General features: G+C 47.1%; 1 protein-coding gene across 1 annotated transcript in view; it reads right to left on the minus strand.

Moving 5' to 3' along the window:
- Positions 1 to 7,429: 7,429 nt before the first annotated feature.
- LOC120065978 (reelin-like) overlaps positions 7,430 to 20,998 on the minus strand; it is a 64,502-nt gene continuing 50,933 nt past the window's right edge. The window contains exons 28-39 of the mRNA XM_039017018.1: positions 20,497 to 20,674; positions 20,132 to 20,307; positions 19,845 to 19,951; positions 18,330 to 18,572; positions 17,998 to 18,173; positions 17,650 to 17,723; positions 16,751 to 16,912; positions 15,948 to 16,105; positions 13,603 to 13,822; positions 12,821 to 13,018; positions 12,413 to 12,511; positions 7,430 to 8,668 (exon numbers count right to left, since the gene is read on the minus strand). Coding sequence (XP_038872946.1) covers positions 8,575 to 8,668; positions 12,413 to 12,511; positions 12,821 to 13,018; positions 13,603 to 13,822; positions 15,948 to 16,105; positions 16,751 to 16,912; positions 17,650 to 17,723; positions 17,998 to 18,173; positions 18,330 to 18,572; positions 19,845 to 19,951; positions 20,132 to 20,307; positions 20,497 to 20,674 — 1,885 coding nt within the window. The 3' untranslated portion in view covers positions 7,430 to 8,574. The remainder of the gene's footprint in view (positions 8,669 to 12,412; positions 12,512 to 12,820; positions 13,019 to 13,602; positions 13,823 to 15,947; positions 16,106 to 16,750; positions 16,913 to 17,649; positions 17,724 to 17,997; positions 18,174 to 18,329; positions 18,573 to 19,844; positions 19,952 to 20,131; positions 20,308 to 20,496; positions 20,675 to 20,998) is intronic.

Genomic DNA, 20,998 nt, shown 5'->3' on the forward strand with positions numbered 1-20,998 from the left:
AGCTTCTTTACTCACATTACAAATGTTCAGCAGTGTCTGCTTTTGATTTTTTGGGAATGTCTGTTGACGTTTTGCTCAAACGTTTCAAACCACCTCGATTAAAAACTGCGCCCATGTTACATGCTGCTGCCACACTAAAGGGTTTTTACCCACACCTCTTTGGTATATCTATAATAAACATTTGACTAGAAATAGAGGTTTTAAAAAAAAAAAAAAAGTCTTTTACAAACTCAAGATTGTGAATGTATTTTGTGCATCTCCCAGGTTGACCGCTCCCCAACCCCTGGCTCCAGCAGCCTACCTCTGTGTCCTCCTGGTCCTAACTGTGACATCCATGGGCAGTCATATTCCTAGTACCAGTCTGCTGTGTAACTTCTGCCCTCTACAGCACAAAGGAAGGTTGGTGTCGTCCCCCACCCATTACATCACTGGGAAGCAGTTTCCCGGACTAGACACAGTCCGATTAAGCCCAGTCCGGGACTGAAAAGCATTCTCAAAGGAGATTTTTTTTTCCATTGAAAAAGCTTTTTATGTCAGGACTAGGCTTGATCTTTTATATAGAAAATCGTTCCATAGTAATTTGACTTTCAAAGTTTCCTCTTAAAAAATGTTGAGTCGGTTAGTGCTATCCTTGGGACGTCCCTACCCTAACTGTTTTAAATTTCAACTTCAATGGCGTGAAGTCAGAGTTGGGACTCCCTAAGGATTCTTGTTTAGAGTTTCCCGTTTTGGGTCTGTCAACTCACTCCTGGGGAGAATCTCAATTGCAATATCTTGTCTCCTCACATCATCTTGCTTCCTTCTCAAGGAAGGTCCCGCCTCTCTGACCTTCTCATCCAATGGGTTTTAAGGAATCATGGAAAATGCAATTGAGATTCTCCCATGTTTTTTCCAGGTCCTGCAGTAACGATTCCACCACCGAGTGTCTCCCGCAAGAGCGCTGTGGTACTAGTAGTGGGCGTTTCGGTTCCACTCACATCCTGTCTGCACAGGGCTGCTTGACCCCTGACCTCTGTAACTCCACCCATGCCGTGACCTACCGAGGGGTCAGCTATAATGTGACATACAGGTTCAGTAGCCAAATTTGACTTTATTAAATGTAGTTTCATGGGGACAGTCGCACATCAACATTAGTGGCCCTGTTTTAGCCAGTCGTCAGATAGAAATGCCACAAACAGAGCTGACGTAGTTCCTTATTCTACATGTCATGTTTCTTCTACTTAGCATATTTCTATCTGAATGTTCCAAAATGGTGTCCGCCTCCTGTATTATAGCTCTGATACGCTGTACTATGATTGCCTATAGCAGGGCTGTCCAACTCTCTTCCTGGATTACTACTGTCCTGTAGGTTTTCAGTCCAACCCTAATTTAGCGTATCTGATTCAGCTAGTTAAGGTCTTGTCGAGCAGCTAATTAGGTGTGTTAAATTAGGGTTGGACTGAACCTACAGGCTGAGTGGTCTATGGGTGTGGTTTTACATATGTCATATATTGCCAATTGCCAATAGTGTAAATTACTTAAGTAGTACTTTAAAGTATTTTTACTTAAGTTATTTTTTGGGATATCTGTACTTTACTATTTATATTTGACAACTTTTACTTCACTTACATTCCTAAAGAAAATCATGTAAAAAGTACTTGACACCCAAAAGTAGTCGTTACATTTTGAACGTTTTGCAGGACAGGAAAATGGTCCAATTCACACACTTATTAAGAGAACACGTGGTCATCCCTTCTGCCTCTGATCTAGCGAACTCACTGAACACATGCGTCTTTTGTAAATGATGTCCGAGTGTTGGGGTGTGGCCCTGGCTCTCTGTAATGATGTCCGAGTGTTGGGGTGTGGCCCTGGCTCTCTGTAATGATGTCCGAGTGTTGGGGTGTGGCCCTGGCTATCTGTAATGATGTCTGAGTGTTGGAGTGTGGCCCTGGCTATCAGTAATGATGTCTGAGTGTTGGGGTGTGGCCCTGGCTATCAGTAATGATGTCTGAGTGTTGGGGTGTGGCCCTGGCTATCAGTAATGATGTCTGAGTGTTGGGGTGTGGCCCTGGCTATCAGTAATGATGTCTGAGTGTTGGGGTGTGGCCCTGGCTCTCTGTAATGATGTCTGAGTGTTGGGGTGTGGCCCTGGCTATCAGTAATGATGTCTGAGTGTTGGGGTGTGGCCCTGGCGATCTGTAATGATGTCTGAGTGTTGGGGTGTGGCCCTGGCGATCAGTAATGATGTCTGAGTGTTGGGGTGTGGCCCTGGCTATCAGTAATGATGTCTGAGTGTTGGGGTGTGGCCCCTGGTTATCTGTAATGATGTCTGAGTGTTGGGGTGTGGCCCTGGCTATCAGTAATGATGTCTGAGTGTTGGGGTGTGGCCCTGGCTATCAGTAATGATGTCTGAGTGTTGGGGTGTGGCCCTGGCTATCAGTAATGATGTCTGAGTGTTGGGGTGTGGCCCTGGCTATCAGTAATGATGTCTGAGTGTTGGGGTGTGGCCCTGGCTATCTGTAATGATGTCTGAGTGTTGGGGTGTGGCCCTGGCTATCTGTAATGATGTCTGAGTGTTGGGGTGTGGCCCTGGCTATCTGTAATGATGTCTGAGTGTTGGGGTGTGGCCCTGGCTATCTGTAATGATGTCTGAGTGTTGGAGTGTGGCCCTGGCGATCTGTAATAATGTCAGAGTGTTGGGGTGTGGCCCTGGCTATCTGTAATGATGTCTGAGTGTTGGAGTGTGGCCCTGGCTATCAGTAATGATGTCTGAGTGTTGGGGTGTGGCCCTGGCTATCAGTAATGATGTCTGAGTGTTGGAGTGTGGCCCTGGCTATCAGTAATGATGTCTGAGTGTTGGGGTGTGGCCCTGGCTATCAGTATACATTTAAAAACAAGAAAATGGTGCCGCCTGCTTTGCTTAATAGAAGGCATTTGAAATTATTTATACTTTTTGATACCTAAGTATGTTTTAGCAATTACATTTATGATACTTAAAAATATTTGGTCCTAAATATATTTAGACTTTTACTCAAGTAGTATTTTACTGGGTTATATGAGTAACTTTCTAATTAAGGGATCTATACTTTTATGACAATTGGTTACTTTTTTATCTATTTCCACCACTGCCAATTTCTGTAATACTGAGTGACTTACATTTTCCTAACTAACTCTCTAGGTGTTGCTGTAGTGCCCAGTGTAACCAGCCTCCAGCCTCTGATACCTACATTCAGAGGCTGTTAGGAGTGACGTCGGGGCACAGTGAGAAGCCTCCTACCGCGACGGACCCTCTGGATAGATGCCCTGGAGACGAGGACGTGGCGGAGGATGACACCGTCACTCCGCTACATGGAGAAAACAACATGCATTCCATCTATAAAGTCCTCTCAGATCTCCAGGAGTGGCTAAAGAGTAGAGGCTAGGGGTCCATCTGGAATTCAGCCCTACTTGTCGCCGGGGGGCAGGCCTGTTAGCCACAGTCACTGCCCTCACCCTCATACAAGGGATGACACTTATTCAAATAGATTTTATTTCCTGTGTAAATGTGCTTATTTATTCAATTATTTGTAATAACTTACATGAATTGTAATCTATGTTTTAGTGATGTTGCAATATGTTAAAAGCTGTAGTTCTCAGTGTGGTAGCTGGTGAACGGTGTGAATAAAGAGAGCATGTAACTGTCCAGTGTCTCTACATTTCTATGAAATAGAACAATGAGTGAAATCATTTTCCTTCCAAAACAATGGGAATTAAAGGCCCAGTGCAGTAAAAAAACAAAAAACATGAATTCTTTGTGTTTTATATATATTTCCACACTTAGGTTGGCATAATATTGTGATAATGCCCTTTTTAGTGTAAGAGGTGATTTTTAAAAAGGATGCCTGTTTTGGTGGGCTGGAGTTTTGGCCAGCCCAGTGACATCACCAGGTGGTAAATTAGTTGATAGTCCAATAAGAGTTTCAATCCCCTCTGCCAATAAGAGCTAGTTATCAGTTTTCCCTTCCCCTCTTAGACCACACCCAGGCCTAGCTAAATTCTTGAAGTTGCTATTTACTAAGAAGCTATTTTTGTCACTTAATTCAAACGGTCAAAAATAAATCACATTAAGGTACTAAATTGTTACCCAGAAATCATGATATTGAGATAGAACATATTAACAAAGATCCAATGTAGCCCTTTTTGTGTTGGAATGGTGGGCGTATACCGATGAAACACTGAGGTGTTTTTATTTTTTTAAGTGTTCAAATTATGCTTTGGCAACACGAGTATATCAGTCAACATTATTTGGGTGTACGTTAACAGAACGAGATTTTCACTGAACAGTTACTTTAAAATCCTTTATTTTTTTTTCAGTCTGTCCTGATCTGAATAACAGGTGTCTGGAAGTGGGTGTGGTCACTTCGTTTGAGGTTAGATGGTACAGGTTCGACCAGCAGTAAGTGTTGGGATAGTATACAGAGCATCTGTCATCCATTCTACACCACCTGTTCTATCCAGTTTGAAATTCTTCTCAACCCCCAGAGTCGTAAGAATGGGCAGGTAAGTCCTCATCCTACATATTGACATTGCATGAGCAAGATGTTAGTAATTTATGTGGTTGAGAGCACTCATACAAGGCTTTCAACCTGTCTTTTAGATAAAACTGAGACTAGAAGGTTCATTACTAGGACATTACCTGTAACTTCATGTAAGCATGACTGTTTTTTGTTTGACAAGTTGGTATTTTCCTTTTTATTGCAAGTCGGCAACCTACCCATCAAGCTCTTGTTCCAATTGACTAATTAGCCCGGTGGGTTACCAATCAGCAGTTTCTGTTACATTCCAATACCACTCCAATTCTAGCCTGGTCCCAGATCCGTTGTGATGTCTGGACAACTCCTATAGTTGTTTTCATGTGATGATGACGTTCAATGTTTGACTAGGTCTGCGTTCACACAGGCAGCCCAATTCTGATCTATTTTTCACTAATTGCCCCTTTGACCAATCAGATCAGCTCTGAGAAAAGATCTGCTGTGATTGGATGTAAAGAACTAGTATGAGTGGAAATAACATCAGAATTGGGCTGCATGTTTAAACGCAGCCTAAGGAGCTAGCTATACAGTACAAACAGATCTGGGACCAGGCTACTCTCTAACGCTGACTGACATGAATGTTCACCACCAGATGTCTATTTTCTCTCAGGCCCCAGATGTTCCCGGTTCTATCCGCCATCCTGTGTTTGTCCCTGCTCCTCCCAGCCCTCCACTGTAACAACAACCTGCTGTGTTACTACAGCCCTATCATGTACCGGAACAAGACCTTCGACCTCATCCTGACAGAGTGCCCTCCCACGGAACTCTGCATGACGGGCAACGGTCGCTATGGCAACCACAGCGCCCTGTCCACCCGGGGTTGCATGGCGCCGACGGGCTGCGGTCAGGTACACCCTCTCCCACTGAAAGGAACTGTCTACACCATGACGTATGCGTGCTGTGACTATAACTACTGTAACGCCGGACACCGTGTTGCGGTTAATTCGGTCCCCCTCGTGGTGGCGATGACTATGCTGTTATTAACGGGCCTGTAACTCTCACAAGCCTACTTTAAAAAATCATGTAATTTTTTTAGATAGGTGCTGGTTCTTCTAAAGGACGTGAGGAGTACTAGGGATTTGTTGGTTGAATGGTTTTACCATCTACTGCTGCATACTCAGTCCAACCAAACGGAGGTATGCATCAACCTGGACAACCAAGTTAAAAACATTTTTTTTTTTATACCAAATACAACGGAAGATTATGCATTTGGCTCTTTTTTTTTTTTATAGAGAGAAATTTATATTTTTATGATTGTGAAATAAATGTTTTATACACTAACTGGACTATGTGTTTTTGTTGAATCAGCAATTTCTCTTTTTTTGAATGTGGCGATGACGTTATAATATAAATCTATATATACGCACAACTCACACACACACACTGACTATGTCTTGAGGTTTGGACAGTTCTTTATTTCCCTTTTATAAGGCTGCTGGGTCTCCCCATAGTGGATATACTTATATGTACAGGAGATTGCTATAGTGGAGTTACAGAGAGAAGGGTGGGAGAGGGTCCATATTACACAGTAGACTTCAAAAAACAACACTGGTGGAGCCTCATCTCCGGGGAGCAGAAATCAGCAGAGAGAAAGAGAGGGATGGGGGTAACAGCACGGGGAGAGGGAGGGATGGGGGGTAACAGCACGGGGAGAGGGAGGGATGGGGGGTAACAGCACGGGGAGAGGGAGGGATGGGGGGGTAACAGCACGGGGAGCGGGAGGGATGGGGGGGTAACAGCACGGGGAGCGGGAGGGATGGGGGGGTAACAGCACGGGGAGCGGGAGGGATGGGGGGGTAACAGCACGGGGAGCGGGAGGGATGGGGGTAACAGCACGGGGAGAGGGAGGGATGGGGGTAACAGCACGGGAGAGGGAGGGATGGGTGTTACATCACGGGGAGAGGGAGGGATGGGGGTAACATCACGGGGAGAGGGAGGGATTGGGGGTAACAGCACGGGGGGGAGAGGGAGGGATTGGGGGTAACAGCACGGGGGGGAGAGGGAGGGATTGGGGGTAACAGCACGGGGGGAGAGGGAGGGATTGGGGATAACAGCACGGGGGGGAGAGGGAGGGATGGGGGTAACAGCACGGGGAGAGGGAGGGATGGGGGGTAACAGCACGGGGAGAGGGAGGGATGGGGGGGTAACAGCACAGGGAGTGGGAGGGATGGGGGTAACAGCACGGGGAGCGGGAGGGATGGGGGTAACAGCACGGGGAGAGGGAGGGATGGGGGTAACAGCACGGGAGAGGGAGGGATGGATGGGGGTAACATCACGGGGAGAGGGAGGGATGGGGGTAACATCACGGGGAGAGGGAGGGATTGGGGGTAACAGCACGGGGGGGAGAGGGAGGGATTGGGGGTAACAGCACGGGGGGGAGAGGGAGGGATTGGGGGTAACAGCACGGGGGGAGAGGGAGGGATTGGGGGTAACAGCACGGGGGGGAGAGGGAGGGATTGGGGGTAACAGCACGGGGAGAGGGAGGGATTGGGGTAACAGTATGGGGAGAGGGAGGATGGGGGTAACAGCACGAGAAGGGGGAGGGGGAGAGGGATGGGGGAAACAGCATGGGGAGGGGGAGAGGGTAACAGCACGAGATGGATGTGGTAACAGCACGGGGAGAGGGAGGGGGAGAGGGATGTGGTAACAGCACAGGGAGAGGGAGGGATGCTGGGGGGAGGGGTGGGAGACGTTGTAGGCCGAGAGGCTGAATAACTGCCTAATAACTTAACACTAGAAAATAACACAGATTTCACGCACAGTGTATCTTTAAATAGGTTACGTGGAGAACCGCTTACCATAAATATCTGTATTTTCAGGAGCCAACATATATATAAAAAAAAAATAATAATCATTGTTCGGTATTTAACCTTTTTTTCTTATGTATTTTCCCTTTATTTTTGCGATTTGTTTCTTCCTTCCGCCTACCTTGACGGCAGGGTTTCGTTCATCCACCCTGCCCCTTATCCATCTGTCCCTCATCCAATAAACAAGGGGAGAAAAAAAACTCATCCAACCGAAAAATTGCGCAATGTGAATTAGTAAAAAAACAAACCAATTAAACGAAACACGGCCACAGTCGACTCATCACGAAAATAACTCACAGAACAGGAAGAACACAGTACTATATTTTTTAGCGTCGTTATCACTGTAATGATCTTCCTCCTAGATACCGGTGCAGGCGGAGGAGTGTTCCCCCTCTCCTTCCGGCTCAGCCAACTAGCCCTGCGGTATATTAATTCGTCAGATTCTGTCGCAAAAACGTTTTGCAATGGAAACCGTTTAGTCCAAAAGAGTTTCTATTGGACAAATTCAGTTAGGTCTCTCTCCATTTTCGTTCCGTTTTCCCTCCGCTTGTTTCCGTTTGGTTCCTAGAGTAAACAGTAAATGGTTTTTGTTGTAAAACGTTTTGCAATGGAATCGGACTAATGAATACACCCCAGTAACCTGGCATAGAGTTGGAAACAGGGCCCCCCCTCCTAGCTTTGCCATTATCGCTTCTGTGACTGTGTGCCCTCTATCCAACTCTATGTCATTGGTCATCAGTGATATTTCTCTTAATAATTTCACAGTGTGGTAGTAGTAGGACTAGGCGGGTAGGATGGGGTGATAGGGGGAAATCCAGGGGTGGGTAGTATCATCATCGTATCGCAACTGGAACAGGGAATCATCATATAATAACCACGTACAGCAACGATTAGAAAACAACTAGAAACCCGGAAGTCCATTAAAAGTAAACAAAATGTCCGCCTTTGTTGCTCCTTCACGTCTCCTTCCTTCCAGTCACATTGGGGGTGGGGAAGGCTTCTGATTGGTTGCAGCGTAAACTGATGGGATGGTCCATGTTTTCTGGCAGTGGGGGTTGGAGAGGGAAGGGGTGTGGTCTAAGGCTGACTGGAATCCATTGGCTGGAGGGCAGGACTTGACAGGGTGATATGGCATCAGGAGAAAGGAATGTGGTTGGTCGGTCGGTCGGTCGGTCGGTCATATGTGTGATTGGCAGGTCGTAGGGAAAATCCATTGGTTAGGCATGCTGCAGTGCCCGCCTCTTTCGGCTGTAGTAGTGACGTAGGCCGGTCTGTCTGGCAAAGTTCATCATGTAGTTTTGTTTACGGGTGCTGTAGGGAGACAAAGACAGTGAGAGAGAGAGAGGGAGGAAGAGGATGGTGACTGTTAGTAACCAAGGAAGAGTCATTTACAGTATCTACACATGCATCCATGCACACACCGTCTGAAATACACACACACACACAGTCTCATATGCGAGCTCACACATTCCTAGATCCATGTTGGTATTTTCTGTTGGGTTTCACCCCTAACCTCAAACATTCAAACTAAGCAAATAGTGGACTATTCATGACTTACTTTATATTGAACTGTATATAAATATATATAAATATTGATCAACAGCTGGTTTTGACATGTTCTCAATGGCAGTATCATACGCAAAGAGTCAACAGGACAAGACATGATGGGACACAACTAGAGGACACATGGCTGGCTAGAGAGCTACAGACAGGGTCACAGACATTAGCTACAGACAGGGTCACAGACATTAGCTACAGACAGGGTCACAGACACTAGATACAAACAGGGTCACAGACATTAGCTACAGACAGGGTCACAGACACTAGATACAAACAGGGTCACAGACACTAGCTACAAACAGGGTCACAGACACTAGATACAAACAGGGTCACAGACACTAGCTACAGACAGGGTCACAGACACTAGCTACAGACAGGGTCACAGGCACTAGCTACAAACAGGGTCGGGGTTTCTGGGGGGGGGGGTTCTAACTCTGATCAGGGTTCTAAGGTTCTAAGGTTCTATAGGAAGAGTGTCTGAGCTCGTTGAGTAACATCCATATCAGAAGGGGAAAACAAACAGACCAACAAAAGGGGGGAGGGGCAAACTGAACTAAATAGACACAAAGAGGAGCCGTGATTGAAGATCGCTCTTCTTGCTTAGCCTGTCATTGCCTCGTCCATCCAGCAGGTGATGCCAGGAGCGCAGCATGTGGCACCCTGCAAAGCGGGGGGGAGGGGGGGGGGTAGAGAAGGGGGATGGGAGGGGGACGAGGGGCTGACAAAGTGGGATGTCTGTCTTTCCACTTCTATGTTGTTGTTTTTTTGTGTCCTTCGCAGAGCGAGTTAGAGGACGGCCAGTATGGAGAGGGCTCCTGATTCACAGAATGATGTTTTCCATGGACAGGCAGCCATGGATGGGCGGGGATAGGGGGGCTTTGCAACGTTGGAATTAAAAAGCCATCATGCAAGGAGTTGGATGGAGGTTGGTTACTCTGATGAAGGGCTTGATGAGATCTAGGTCTTTTGTTTATGTGGATGTCTCGAGCTCTGGAGTTATGCCGTCTCTGCATTACACCACTGCTGGTGTGAATAACGTCTGTACCGAGTGAATGATCAACGTTTGATGTCCACATTAGAATGAAGCGGAGGTTGTAACATGTGCCTCTCTCTCTCTCTGTGTGTGTGTGTGTGTGTGTGTGTGTGTGTGTGTGTGTGTGTGTGTGTGTGTGTGTCAAAGTCAGCCTCAACTCCTTATTAGGCTGTGTGCGGACACGTAGCAAGACCCAAAACACTCAAATGGTAACGATACATTCATATAGTGAAGGCTTGCATCACACATATACACACACATTGATTGATACCATTGAGATGTGTGTGTTTAAAATATACAGACCAATTGACACAAAAGGGGATTTTTTTAGTTGAGAAATAGTATTTCAGATATGTCATATAGGTATTTGGGACCCCGAGGTGTTTTGGTGACATTTATAATATCCACTACCTAGACATGGACGATAGCAGTCATGTGTGTGTGTGTGTGTGTGTGTAGTGGTGGTGTGTGTCTCTGTGGAGGAGGTGGTGTGTGTGTGTGTGTGACATTTATAATATCCACTACCTAGACATGGACGATAGCAGTCATGTCATGATGTCTTTTTTCTCCTGATGTCTGCTTCCTCAATCAGTTCTGTCTGTGTCATGGACAAGCCTTTGAGAAGAGCCTGCCTCTGGGTTATGACAGTCGGTGGCCTGTGTGTGTGTGTGTGTGTGTGTGTGTGTGTGTGTGTGTGTGTGTGTGTGTGTGTGTGTGTGTGTGTGTGTGTGTGTGTGTGTGTGTGTAGTGGTGGTGTGTGTCTCTGTGGAGGAGGTGGTGTGTGTGTGTGTGTAGTGGTGGTGTGTGTGTGTGTGTGGGGGGGTTAAGGCGAGGTAGAGGATGACAGAAGAGGAGGGTCAGGGGTATAAGGTGGGGGGGTGTCACAGGAGGAAGAGGAGGGGACTGCATTCGGGGAGAAGAGGAAGACTTACCTGACTCTACAGCCATGCCACAGGGAGCAGAATACAGAAGAGAGCAGAGGTTAGAGCGCGAGAGGGGAGGATGGGGATGCTGCTGGCTCGCAGAAAGATCTGGGGGGGAAGGAACCCCGGCCGCCTGGGGAGGCGAAGGGGGCCCAGAGAGACGGGGGGCGAAAGAGAGGAGAGGGAGCAGGGAGTAAGAGAGTCAGAGAGAAATAGAGAGGAAGGGATATAGAACGTAGGGAGAGGGTGGAGAGAGAGACAGAAAGATGTAAAGACAATAACAGATGGAGAGAAAAAGGACCAAACACATCCAGAAAGAAAGAGAGAGGGAAGGAAGAGGAAGGAGGAGATGGAAGAGGAGGAAGATGATATGAAGAAGAGGAGGCAGAGGAGGAGGTGGAAGAGGAGGAGGAGATTGAGGAAGGATGAGGAGATGGAAGTGGAGGAAGAGGATGAGGAGATGGAAGAGGAGATGGAAGTGGAGGAGATGAGGAGAAGGAGAAAGAGGAGGAGGAGACAGAAGACATAATAGGACATGATGAGCCAGCAGGTGAGCACAAGCACAGGCGGTGGAGGAAGAGAAGCAATGTGGTCACGCATGTTAGTGTCGTGAGATCAGGGAGGAGAGGAGAGACACACGATGACAAAGAAACAATTGAAAAGGAGGAGAGAAATGGTGGTGGAGTTGTGAAACAGAGACAGAAATAAAAAAGAGAAGTGTGAGGATCGAACGTTTATTCTGTTCATCAGACACTGTTGTTGAATGTTGAGAACCAACCGTAGGAGTAAGAGAGTAGGAGAGGACAGGTCAAGGCCACACCAAACCAGGGACAGCGCAGGTGTGTGTTTTTGTGTAGTTTGCGTGTTGACTCTACACATACAAGACCTTGTTCTACAGATATCATTCCACTCTGTGTGAAGTGGTACAAAACAATGGGCTATCTGTTGTTTGCCTAAACGACTTAAACACCTGCACTTAACGAAACTACATCAGGCCTTTACATACACATTTCATGACTGTTAGATGAAACACTTGCAATGCATGACATTCTTTATTAACATGTTATAATCAATGACCTTTATCATTGATATAAAGCCTTCAGCAACATGCAATAGGCATTAAAATGCTCTATGCTTCTGCTATGTAGACGGTTATGCAGGTGTGAAGATGGTGTGTGTAAACGGTGTGTGACAAGCTTTGTGTATGCATTAAGTGGTCTCACACAATAAGTGGTTCTCAGACTGAGGTTCTCTAGGTTCTCAGACGGAGGTTCTCTAGGTTCTCAGACGGAGGTTCTCTAGGTTCTCAGACGGAGGTTCTCTAGGTTCTCAGACGGAGGTTCTCTAGGTTCTCAGACTGAGGTTCTCTAGGTTCTCTAGGTTCTCAGACGGAGGTTCTCTAGGTTCTCAGACGGAGGTTCTCTAGGTTCTCATACTGAGGTTCTCTAGGTTCTCAGACTGGGGTTCTCTAGGTTCTCAGACTGATGTTCTCTAGGTTCTCTAGGGACAAGGGGTACCAGGTTGGTCGGAGATACTCACAGCACTACTTCCACGTGGTCCAGCGCCCACTGGTCATGTCCCGCTCCGTCGTGACGTGGCTGCCACCACCGCAGCTCCACCCCTTTAACCCTCGCCTCTCTGGGGCAGGCGACAGGAGGAGAGGAGGTCAGAGGTCAAAAGTAGGCAGTTAGCGTGTCAGTAGGTGTTTTTAGACTAGTGGACATCAACTTTGCTGCTGGAAAGTAACAGGTAGTTCATGGAAACACTGGATTAACTAGTCAGGTGTGTTAGCCCTGGACTGGAACAAAGACCTGTACACTCTCTAGCTTTCAGAGTGTGTGTGTGTGTGTGTGTGTGTGTGTGTGTGTGTGTGTGTGTGTGTGTGTGTGTGTGTGTGTGTGTGTGTGTGTGTGTGTGTGTGTGTGTGTTAGCGTTGTGTTCACTCACAGTGGGATGTTGTAGGAAACCCTCTGGGCCTTGATGAAGTCTTTGGGCTGGTGTTGGGCGATAACGTGCCAGCTGACTCCGTTATTGACCGTGTACTGCAGCAGAACTGCCCTGTCCACTGTGTCAGCCTGGTCCAGGGCTGTGTTACAACTGTCTGTCTGGGACACACTGCCTATCTGCAGCACGAACATGATCTTACTGTAGGTGAAAGAGAAAGAGTGAGGGAGGAGGAGGGGAGGGGGGAGAGAAGGATGAGAGAGGGGGGGAGGTGGTGGGGTGAAGGAGAGAGAGAAAGAGGGAGCGAGAGAGAGTTCTGGTAAATACCTTGGTATTTTTGGATGGACTAGGTCCTACAAGTTTAGCCTCCAAGTTTTCCATTTTAGTAATACTGTATATTGATCTCAATGGTCTCAGTAGTGGGCTAGGACAAGCTATGCTAGGCTACGCTAGTATGGTCCTGTGTGGGCAAGGCTAGGACAAGCTATGCTAGCTTACGCTAGTATGGTCTTGTGTGGGCAAGGCTAGGACAAGCTATGCTAGGCTACGCTAGTATGGTCCTGTGTGGGCAAGGCTAGGACAAGCTATGCTAGGCTATGCTACGCAAGTATGGTCCAGTGTCCACTAGTACATGTCTCGTGTGACGTCAACAGGTTTGGTGACCGCAGGCCTCGTCTTACAGGTACTGTACTGTATAACAAACTTATCTCACTGTACCTTCAGTAGTTGGATAGACTGTGGGCTAGGCTAGGCTAGTACAGTACAATCCATTGTCCAGTCCATACCTGGCTCGTGTCAGGTCCAGAGGCTTGGTGATCGCCTGCCTCGTCTTACAGCCGTTAAAGTAGAGCGAGTCTCCGTGGGCGTGGGGAGAGAGCTGGCCACACCCACTACCCACCCCGCCCCCTTGGATGAGTTGCCAGCTCTCCTCTGACACGCTGCCTGACTCAAAGTTATCCTTTATTGAGCTAGGTAGGTCACTGCTGGACAGGGAGCAGTCATCACCTGGGAGATGGAGGCAGGAGAACCAATATGAATGCTAGATTTCAATCAATCAATCAATTGTCAATTAGAACTCTCTGTAAGAAAGACAGCAGACTGAGAGGAACCAGACTCAGAGGGGAAGAAGTTAAGACCATCAGGTTATGATTACAAGAGTGGTTTGTGTCAGTGTTGTAATCTTTGTGTTAGAGGTTGTAGTCTTTGTGTTAGAGGTTGTAGTCTTTGTGTTAGAGGTTGTAGTCTTTGTGTCAGTGTTGTAGTCGTTGTGTTACAGGTTGTAGTCTTTGTGTTAGAGGTTGTAGTCTTTGTGTTAGAGGTTGTAGTCTTTGTGTCAGTGTTGTAGTCTTTGTGTCAGTGTTGTAGTCTTTGTGTTAGAGGTTGTAGTCTTTGTGTCAGTGTTGTAGTCTTTGTGTTAGAGGTTGTAGTCTTTGTGTCCGTGTTGTAGTCGTTGTGTTAGAGGTTGTAGTCTTTGTGTTAGAGGTTGTAGTCTTTGTGTCAGTGTTGTAGTCTTTGTGTCAGTGTTGTAGTCTTTGTGTTAGAGGTTGTAGTCTTTGTGTCAGTGTTGTAGTCTTTGTGTTAGAGGTTGTAGTCTTTGTGTTAGAGGTTGTAGTCTTTGTGTTAGAGGTTGTAGTCTTTGTGTCAGTGTTGTAGTCGTTGTGTTACAGGTTGTAGTCTTTGTGTTAGAGGTTGTAGTCTTTGTGTCAGTGTTGTAGTCTTTGTGTCAGTGTTGTAGTCTTTGTGTTAGAGGTTGTAGTCTTTGTGTTAGAGGTTGTAGTCTTTGTGTTAGAGGTTGTAGTCTTTGTGTTAGAGGTTGTAGTCTTTGTGTCAGTGTTGTAGTCGTTGTGTTACAGGTTGTAGTCTTTGTGTTAGAGGTTGTAGTCTTTGTGTCAGTGTTGTAGTCTTTGTGTCAGTGTTGTAGTCTTTGTGTTAGAGGTTGTAGTCTTTGTGTTAGAGGTTGTAGTCTTTGTGTCAGTGTTGTAGTCGTTGTGTTACAGGTTGTAGTCTTTCTGTTAGAGGTTGTAGTCTTTGTGTCAGTGTCGTAGTCTTTGTGTCAGTGTTGTAGTCTTTGTGTCAGTGTTGTAGTCTTTGTGTTAGAGGTTGTAGTCTTTGTGTTAGAGGTTGTAGTCTTTGTGTTAGAGGTTGTAGTCTTTGTGTTAGAGGTTGTAGTCTTTGTGTTAGAGGTTGTAGTCTTTGTGTTAGAGGTTGTAGTCTTTGTGTTAGAGGTTGTAGTCTTTGTGTCAGTGGTGTAGTCTTTGTGTCAGTGGTGTAGTCTTTGTGTCAGTGTTGTAGTCTTTGTGTTAGAGGTTGTAGTCTTTGTGTTAGAGGTTGTAGTCTTTGTGTCAGTGTCGTAGTCTTTGTGTCAGTGTCGTAGTCTTTGTGTTAGAGGTTGTAGTCTTTGTGTTAGAGGTTGTAGTCTTTGTGTCAGTGTTGTAGTCTTTGTGTTAGAGGTTGTAATCTTTGTGTTAGAGGTTGTAGTCTTTGTGTCAGTGGTTGTAGTCTTTGTGTCAGTGGTGTAGTCTTTGTGTCAGTGTTGTAGTCTTTGTGTCAGTGTCGTAGTCTTTGTGTCAGTGTTGTAGTCTTTGTGTTAGAGGTTGTAGTCTTTGTGTTAGAGGTTGTAGTCTTTGTGTCAGTGGTGTAGTCTTTGTGTTAGAGGTTGTAGTCTTTGTGTCAGTGTCGTAGTCTTTGTGTTAGAGGTTGTAGTCTTTGTGTTAGAGGTTGTAGTCTTTGTGTTAGAGGTTGTAGTCTTTGTGTCAGTGGTGTAGTCTTTGTGTCAGTGTTGTAGTCTTTGTGTTAGAGGTTGTAGTCTTTGTGTTAGAGGTTGTAGTCTTTGTGTCAGTGGTTGTAGTATTTGTGTCAGTGGTGTAGTCTTTGTGTCAGTGTTGTAGTCTTTGTGTCAGTGTCGTAGTCTTTGTGTCAGTGTTGTAGTCTTTGTGTCAGTGTTGTAGTCTTTGTGTTAGAGGTTGTAGTCTTTGTGTTAGAGGTTGTAGTCTTTGTGTCAGTGTTGTAGTCTTTGTGTTAGAGGTTGTAATCTTTGTGTTAGAGGTTGTAGTCTTTGTGTCAGTGTTGTAGTCTTTGTGTTAGAGGTTGTAGTCTTTGTGTCAGTGTTGTAGTCTTATCAGTTACCCACCATGGTGTCCCTCGTCACAGATGCAGACCACCCCGCTGGTACAGTAACCATGACCGCTACATATCCCAGGACATGCCTCCCCGATGTAGACATTGTCCACCCCCCAGCCATGACGCTCGCCAGCACCCTCCTTCTGGATCCAACGGAACTGCGTGGCTCTGCAGGGGAGGAGACGGGAGGGGAGGAGATGAGACAAAACGTATAGGACTTGCTTTATCATACAGTCAGGGGGGGACTATCAACACCTGAATGACAGCATCCAGTTTCAGGGCTTCTGGGGCGGTGTACGAATTAAGTTCTAAACGCATGATCTGAAACCAGCAGCCTTCTGGTTGCAGCGGTCCTACCCTGAGGAGACGTGGTCAGAAACACACAGCCGTCCTACCCTGAGGAGACGTGGTCAGAAACACACAGCCGTCCTACCCTGAGGAGACGTGGTCAGAAACACACAGCCGTCCTACCCTGAGGAGACGTGGTCAGAAACACACAGCCGTCCTACCCTGAGGAGACGTGGTCAGAAACACACAGCGGTCCTACCCTGAGGAGACGTGGTCAGAAACACACAGCCGTCCTACCCTGAGGAGACGTGGTCAGAAACACACAGCCGTCCTACCCTGAGGAGACGTGGTCAGAAACACACAGCCGTCCTACCCTGAGGAGACGTGGTCAGAAACACACAGCGGTCCTACCCTGAGGAGACGTGGTCAGAAACACACAGCCGTCCTACCCTGAGGAGACGTGGTCAGAAACACACAGCTGTCCTGCCCTGAGGAGACGTGGTCAGAAACACACAGCCGTCCTACCCTGAGGAGACGTGGTCAGGCAGCTGAACAGTGACCCTGGTCCAGCTGGAGCTGTTGACTGGACTGTAGATGGTGGACTCATGGAACATGAAGGGAGAACAGCCCACGTTGTTCACAGAGGAGGGAATACACTCTGACTGAACCAGCTGCCATGAGTCAGACCTGGAGAGGGAGAAAGGGAGGATGGAGAGAGAGGGAGAGAGAGATAGAGGGAGGAGAAAGAAGGGTTGTTGTCAATTCCAATTACTTTTTAATGAGGAACATTTTGTAATTAGAATTTCAGTGTACTTCCTGAATTGACTGAATTGACATGGATTTGATCCAATGACTGTATATATGAATGGACAAAGTCATCGGTCACATGACACCATTTATCTTTGGGAAGACTCAATAGCGCATTTGGAGCCCAAGAAGTTGGTTAAGATGGCGTCTTGTGGAAAATGTATGTAGACATTACATGCGCAGTTTGAGCTACTTCGGGAAGTGGCTTTGCAGGCTAGCTCAGTGCTGCCCCCTCTCATTGATTATCTCAAGTTGAAGGCCGACCGGGGTACTGCAGGCTACTAAATTATCCTTAAATATAAAAGGACATCTGGTAAATAGAAGTAATTATTGGTACGGTGATTGTCTTCAAAATGTGTATTTATTTACACATACATTGCCATTTTCCCCTTCACTGTAATATGGGATTCTGTTTTCTGTAAACATTGCAATGCAGTACCGCGGTCTGCCTTGAACTTCCTGTCATCAATGAGAGGGGGGGGGGGGGCAGTCATTCTCCCCTGAATTGACCCAAACCCTGGCTGTGTACTGTGTGAGGAAGGCATTTAGCTAGCTAGCGCATCGGAACACTACATTAGCAGCATAGATAAGAAGATCCATATCGCTTTCTCTCTCACCTGGCATCCTTCCTGTACTGCAGCAGGACAGAATGGTGGTCTTCACAGCTGTCTGCCTCACAACCAACCACAATCTACACAGAAGACAGAGGAGTGTAGGAATTAGGAGATACAAGAAATGATAACAGTAACACTTACCTTAAACTCTGTGATGTAGCCATGTTGTAAATGCTACGGTTTGCAGCAGCTATCTAAAACCAATAATTAATTCTATCCTTTTCAAAGGAGCCCCTCTTGAGATTAAATACGGTGCTCCACAGGGATTGATTCTTGGACCTCTATTATTGTTCATGTTAATTATGTAAGACTGTAGGATGCTGCCAAGCTGTAAATGCAGAGAGGTTATACCTTAAACTGTAGGATGTACCCAGGCTGTACGATGAGCTCGCGGGTGGCCAGAATGTTGTGTGTTTTGTCCTGTTTCTTGTTGGGCCAGTAGAGGTGGAAAGAGGGGTTCCCACAGAAGCCTGCTGTACGCACCGCATTGGGATAGAAGCTCCAGCTCTCCTCATGTGACACACCCTCTGAGAGAGAGAGACGGGGGGAGGGGGGGGGGTACGAGAAAGAGAAGAAGAATAGTTGGTTGTCCATTGTCTTTTTTAGATTTGTCTAAGGGCATAAAAAACCCTAGAAAGAGACTCCCATTCCTTTGCGAAGGTGATACGGCACAATCTGTTTACCGTCATCGAAGTTGTCGAGCAGGCTGGAAGGGTTGATGTCAGACCCTCCCACCAGGATGTTGTCGACGGCCCACTGAGCGCGCTCCGGCCCGGATGTCGCCAGACCAGAGGAGACGTGGAAGGGCTGCCACCACCGCAACCGTGTAGCATTAGATAACGCCCCCTCTGGTAGCACGATGTAATCACGCCTCACAGACACATACTTCAGATAGTCCATCTCATGGAGCAGGGTCCAGGACACACCTGGGTGAGGGATGGATGGATGTATGGATGGAGGGAGGGAGGGAGGGAGGGAGGGAGGGAGGGAGGGAGGGAGGGAGGGAGGGAGGGAGGGACAGACATGAAGTGATGGATCTCTGTAATATTCTGTAATATTCTAATATTATTCCTGGTTTTCCATCAGGTTAATCGTTAGGATTCCCCTGCTGGTTTTCCATCAGGTTAATCGTTAGCATTCCCCTGCTGGTTTTCCATCAGGTTAATCGTTAGGATTCCCCTGCTGGTTTTCCATCAGGTTAATCGTTAGGATTCCCCTACTGGTTTTCCATCAGGTTAATCATTAGGATTCCCCTGCTGGTTTTCCATCAGGTAAATCGTTAGGATTCCCCTGCTGGTTTTCCATCAGGTAAATCGTTAGGATTCCCCTGCTGGTTTTCCATCAGGTTAATCGTTAGGATTCCCCTGCTGGTTTTCCATCAGGTTAATCGTTAGGATTCCCCTGCTGGTTTTCCATCAGGTTAATCGTTAGGATTCCCCTGCTGGTTTTCCATCAGGTTAATCGTTAGGATTCCCCTGCTGGTTTTCCATCAGGTTAATCGTTAGGATTCCCCTGCTGGTTTTCCATCAGGTTAATCGTTAGGATTCCCCTGCTGGTTTTCCATCAGGTTAATCGTTAGGATTCCCCTGCTGGTTTTCCATCAGGTTAATCGTTAGGATTCCCCTACTGGTTTTCCATCAGGTTAATCATTAGGATTCCCCTGCTGGTTTTCCATCAGGTTAATCGTTAGGATTCCCCTGCTGGTTTTCCATCAGGTTAATCGTTAGGATTCCCCTGCTGGTTTTCCATCAGGTTAATCGTTAGGATTCCCCTGCTGGTTTTCCATCAGGTTAATCGTTAGGATTCCCCTGCTGGTTTTCCATCAGGTTAATCGTTAGGATTCCCCTGCTGGTTTTCCATCAGGTTAATCGTTAGAATTCCCCTGCTGGTTTTCCATCAGGTTAATCGTTAGGATTCCCCTGCTGGTTTCCATCAGGTTAATCGTTAGGATTCCCCTGCTGGTTTTCCATCAGGTTAATCGTTAGGATTCCCCTACTGGTTTTCCATCAGGTTAATCGTTAGGATTCCCCTGCTGGTTTCCATCAGGTTAATCGTTAGGATTCCCCTGCTGGTTTTCCATCAGGTTAATCGTTAGGATTCCCCTGCTGGTTTCCATCAGGTTAATCGTTAGCATTCCCCTGCTGATGGAGCTACGTGGATTTGTTTCTAAACGTCTATTTGTTTATGTTGTTTCATACCTCCATCTGTGGAGTAGTCCAGCAGCACTCCCTCTTTACGACAGGTTGGGCGATGGCACATGGTCATGTTGTCTTCACTGCCGATCCTGGCCCAGTATTCTACAAACCTGAAGAAGAAGAAGAGGAAGATTACATTTAGTGTAGTGTTTTCTCCCAACTCCTCCAAACGAGACACACACACACACACACACACTGAAAGGGAATCTTAAAAGCCTGAATTGACAGAAAATGACTATACACAAATAGTATAACCGAACCCTGAGAAGACGAACAGTAGAGTTACTAACTTGGCTCCGCGGAGGTCCAGGTCAGTAGAGACGGCCTGTCTGGCATCTGCCCCTCCAAAGTACAGGGCTGTCCCCTCCACCAGCACCCCACAGTCGGTACAGGGATGGCCCCCCTCCAGGACCTGCCACTGAGGGCCTGGGGCCCCCTCCCAGTCAAAACGCTCCTTCAGAGACGCCTATAAGAATAGAATAGATACTTTATTGACCACAGAAGGGTAATGTGTCTTCTCTTTTCCCAACACTTTGTTACACACACAAGAGTTAAAGAGGCATGGAGTGTACAAAAGACATGGTCTTTGAGCCGGATAGGAACAACTTGTGTGAAAATGTACTAAATAAATAAAGATTGATGAACTGATTGATACCTTGAGAGAAGTGCTGGCGTAGCAGTTGGGTCCAGTGAAGCCAGGGTCACAGAGACATCTCTGGTCTAGACAGTCTCCATGTCCCCCACAGTGGCCGTCACAGGCCGGCCCGATGTAGAAGTTCTCCACAGCCCACTGGGTGTCCGAGTGCTGCTGGTAAAACCGGAAACGGACCGCGCTGCAGAACATAACAACACATAATATAGTTTCAGAACCAATGTAGGACCCCCCCAAGAGCTGCTGATAGAACAGGACCCCCCCCACCCCCAAGAGCTGATAGAACAGGACCCCCCACCCCCCCCCCCCCCCAAGAGCTGCTGATAGAACAGGACCCCCCCCCACCCCCAAGAGCTGATAGAACAGGACCCCCCCCCCCCCCCAAGAGCTGCTGATAGAACAGGACCCCCCCCAAGTGCTGCTGATATAACAGAACCCCCCCCAAGTGCTGCTGATAGAATAGGACCCCCCCCCCCAAGTGCTGCTGATATAACAGGACCCCCCC

Source organism: Salvelinus namaycush, chromosome 21, assembly GCF_016432855.1.
Source record: "Salvelinus namaycush isolate Seneca chromosome 21, SaNama_1.0, whole genome shotgun sequence".
Classification (NCBI taxonomy): Eukaryota; Metazoa; Chordata; class Actinopteri; order Salmoniformes; family Salmonidae; genus Salvelinus; species Salvelinus namaycush.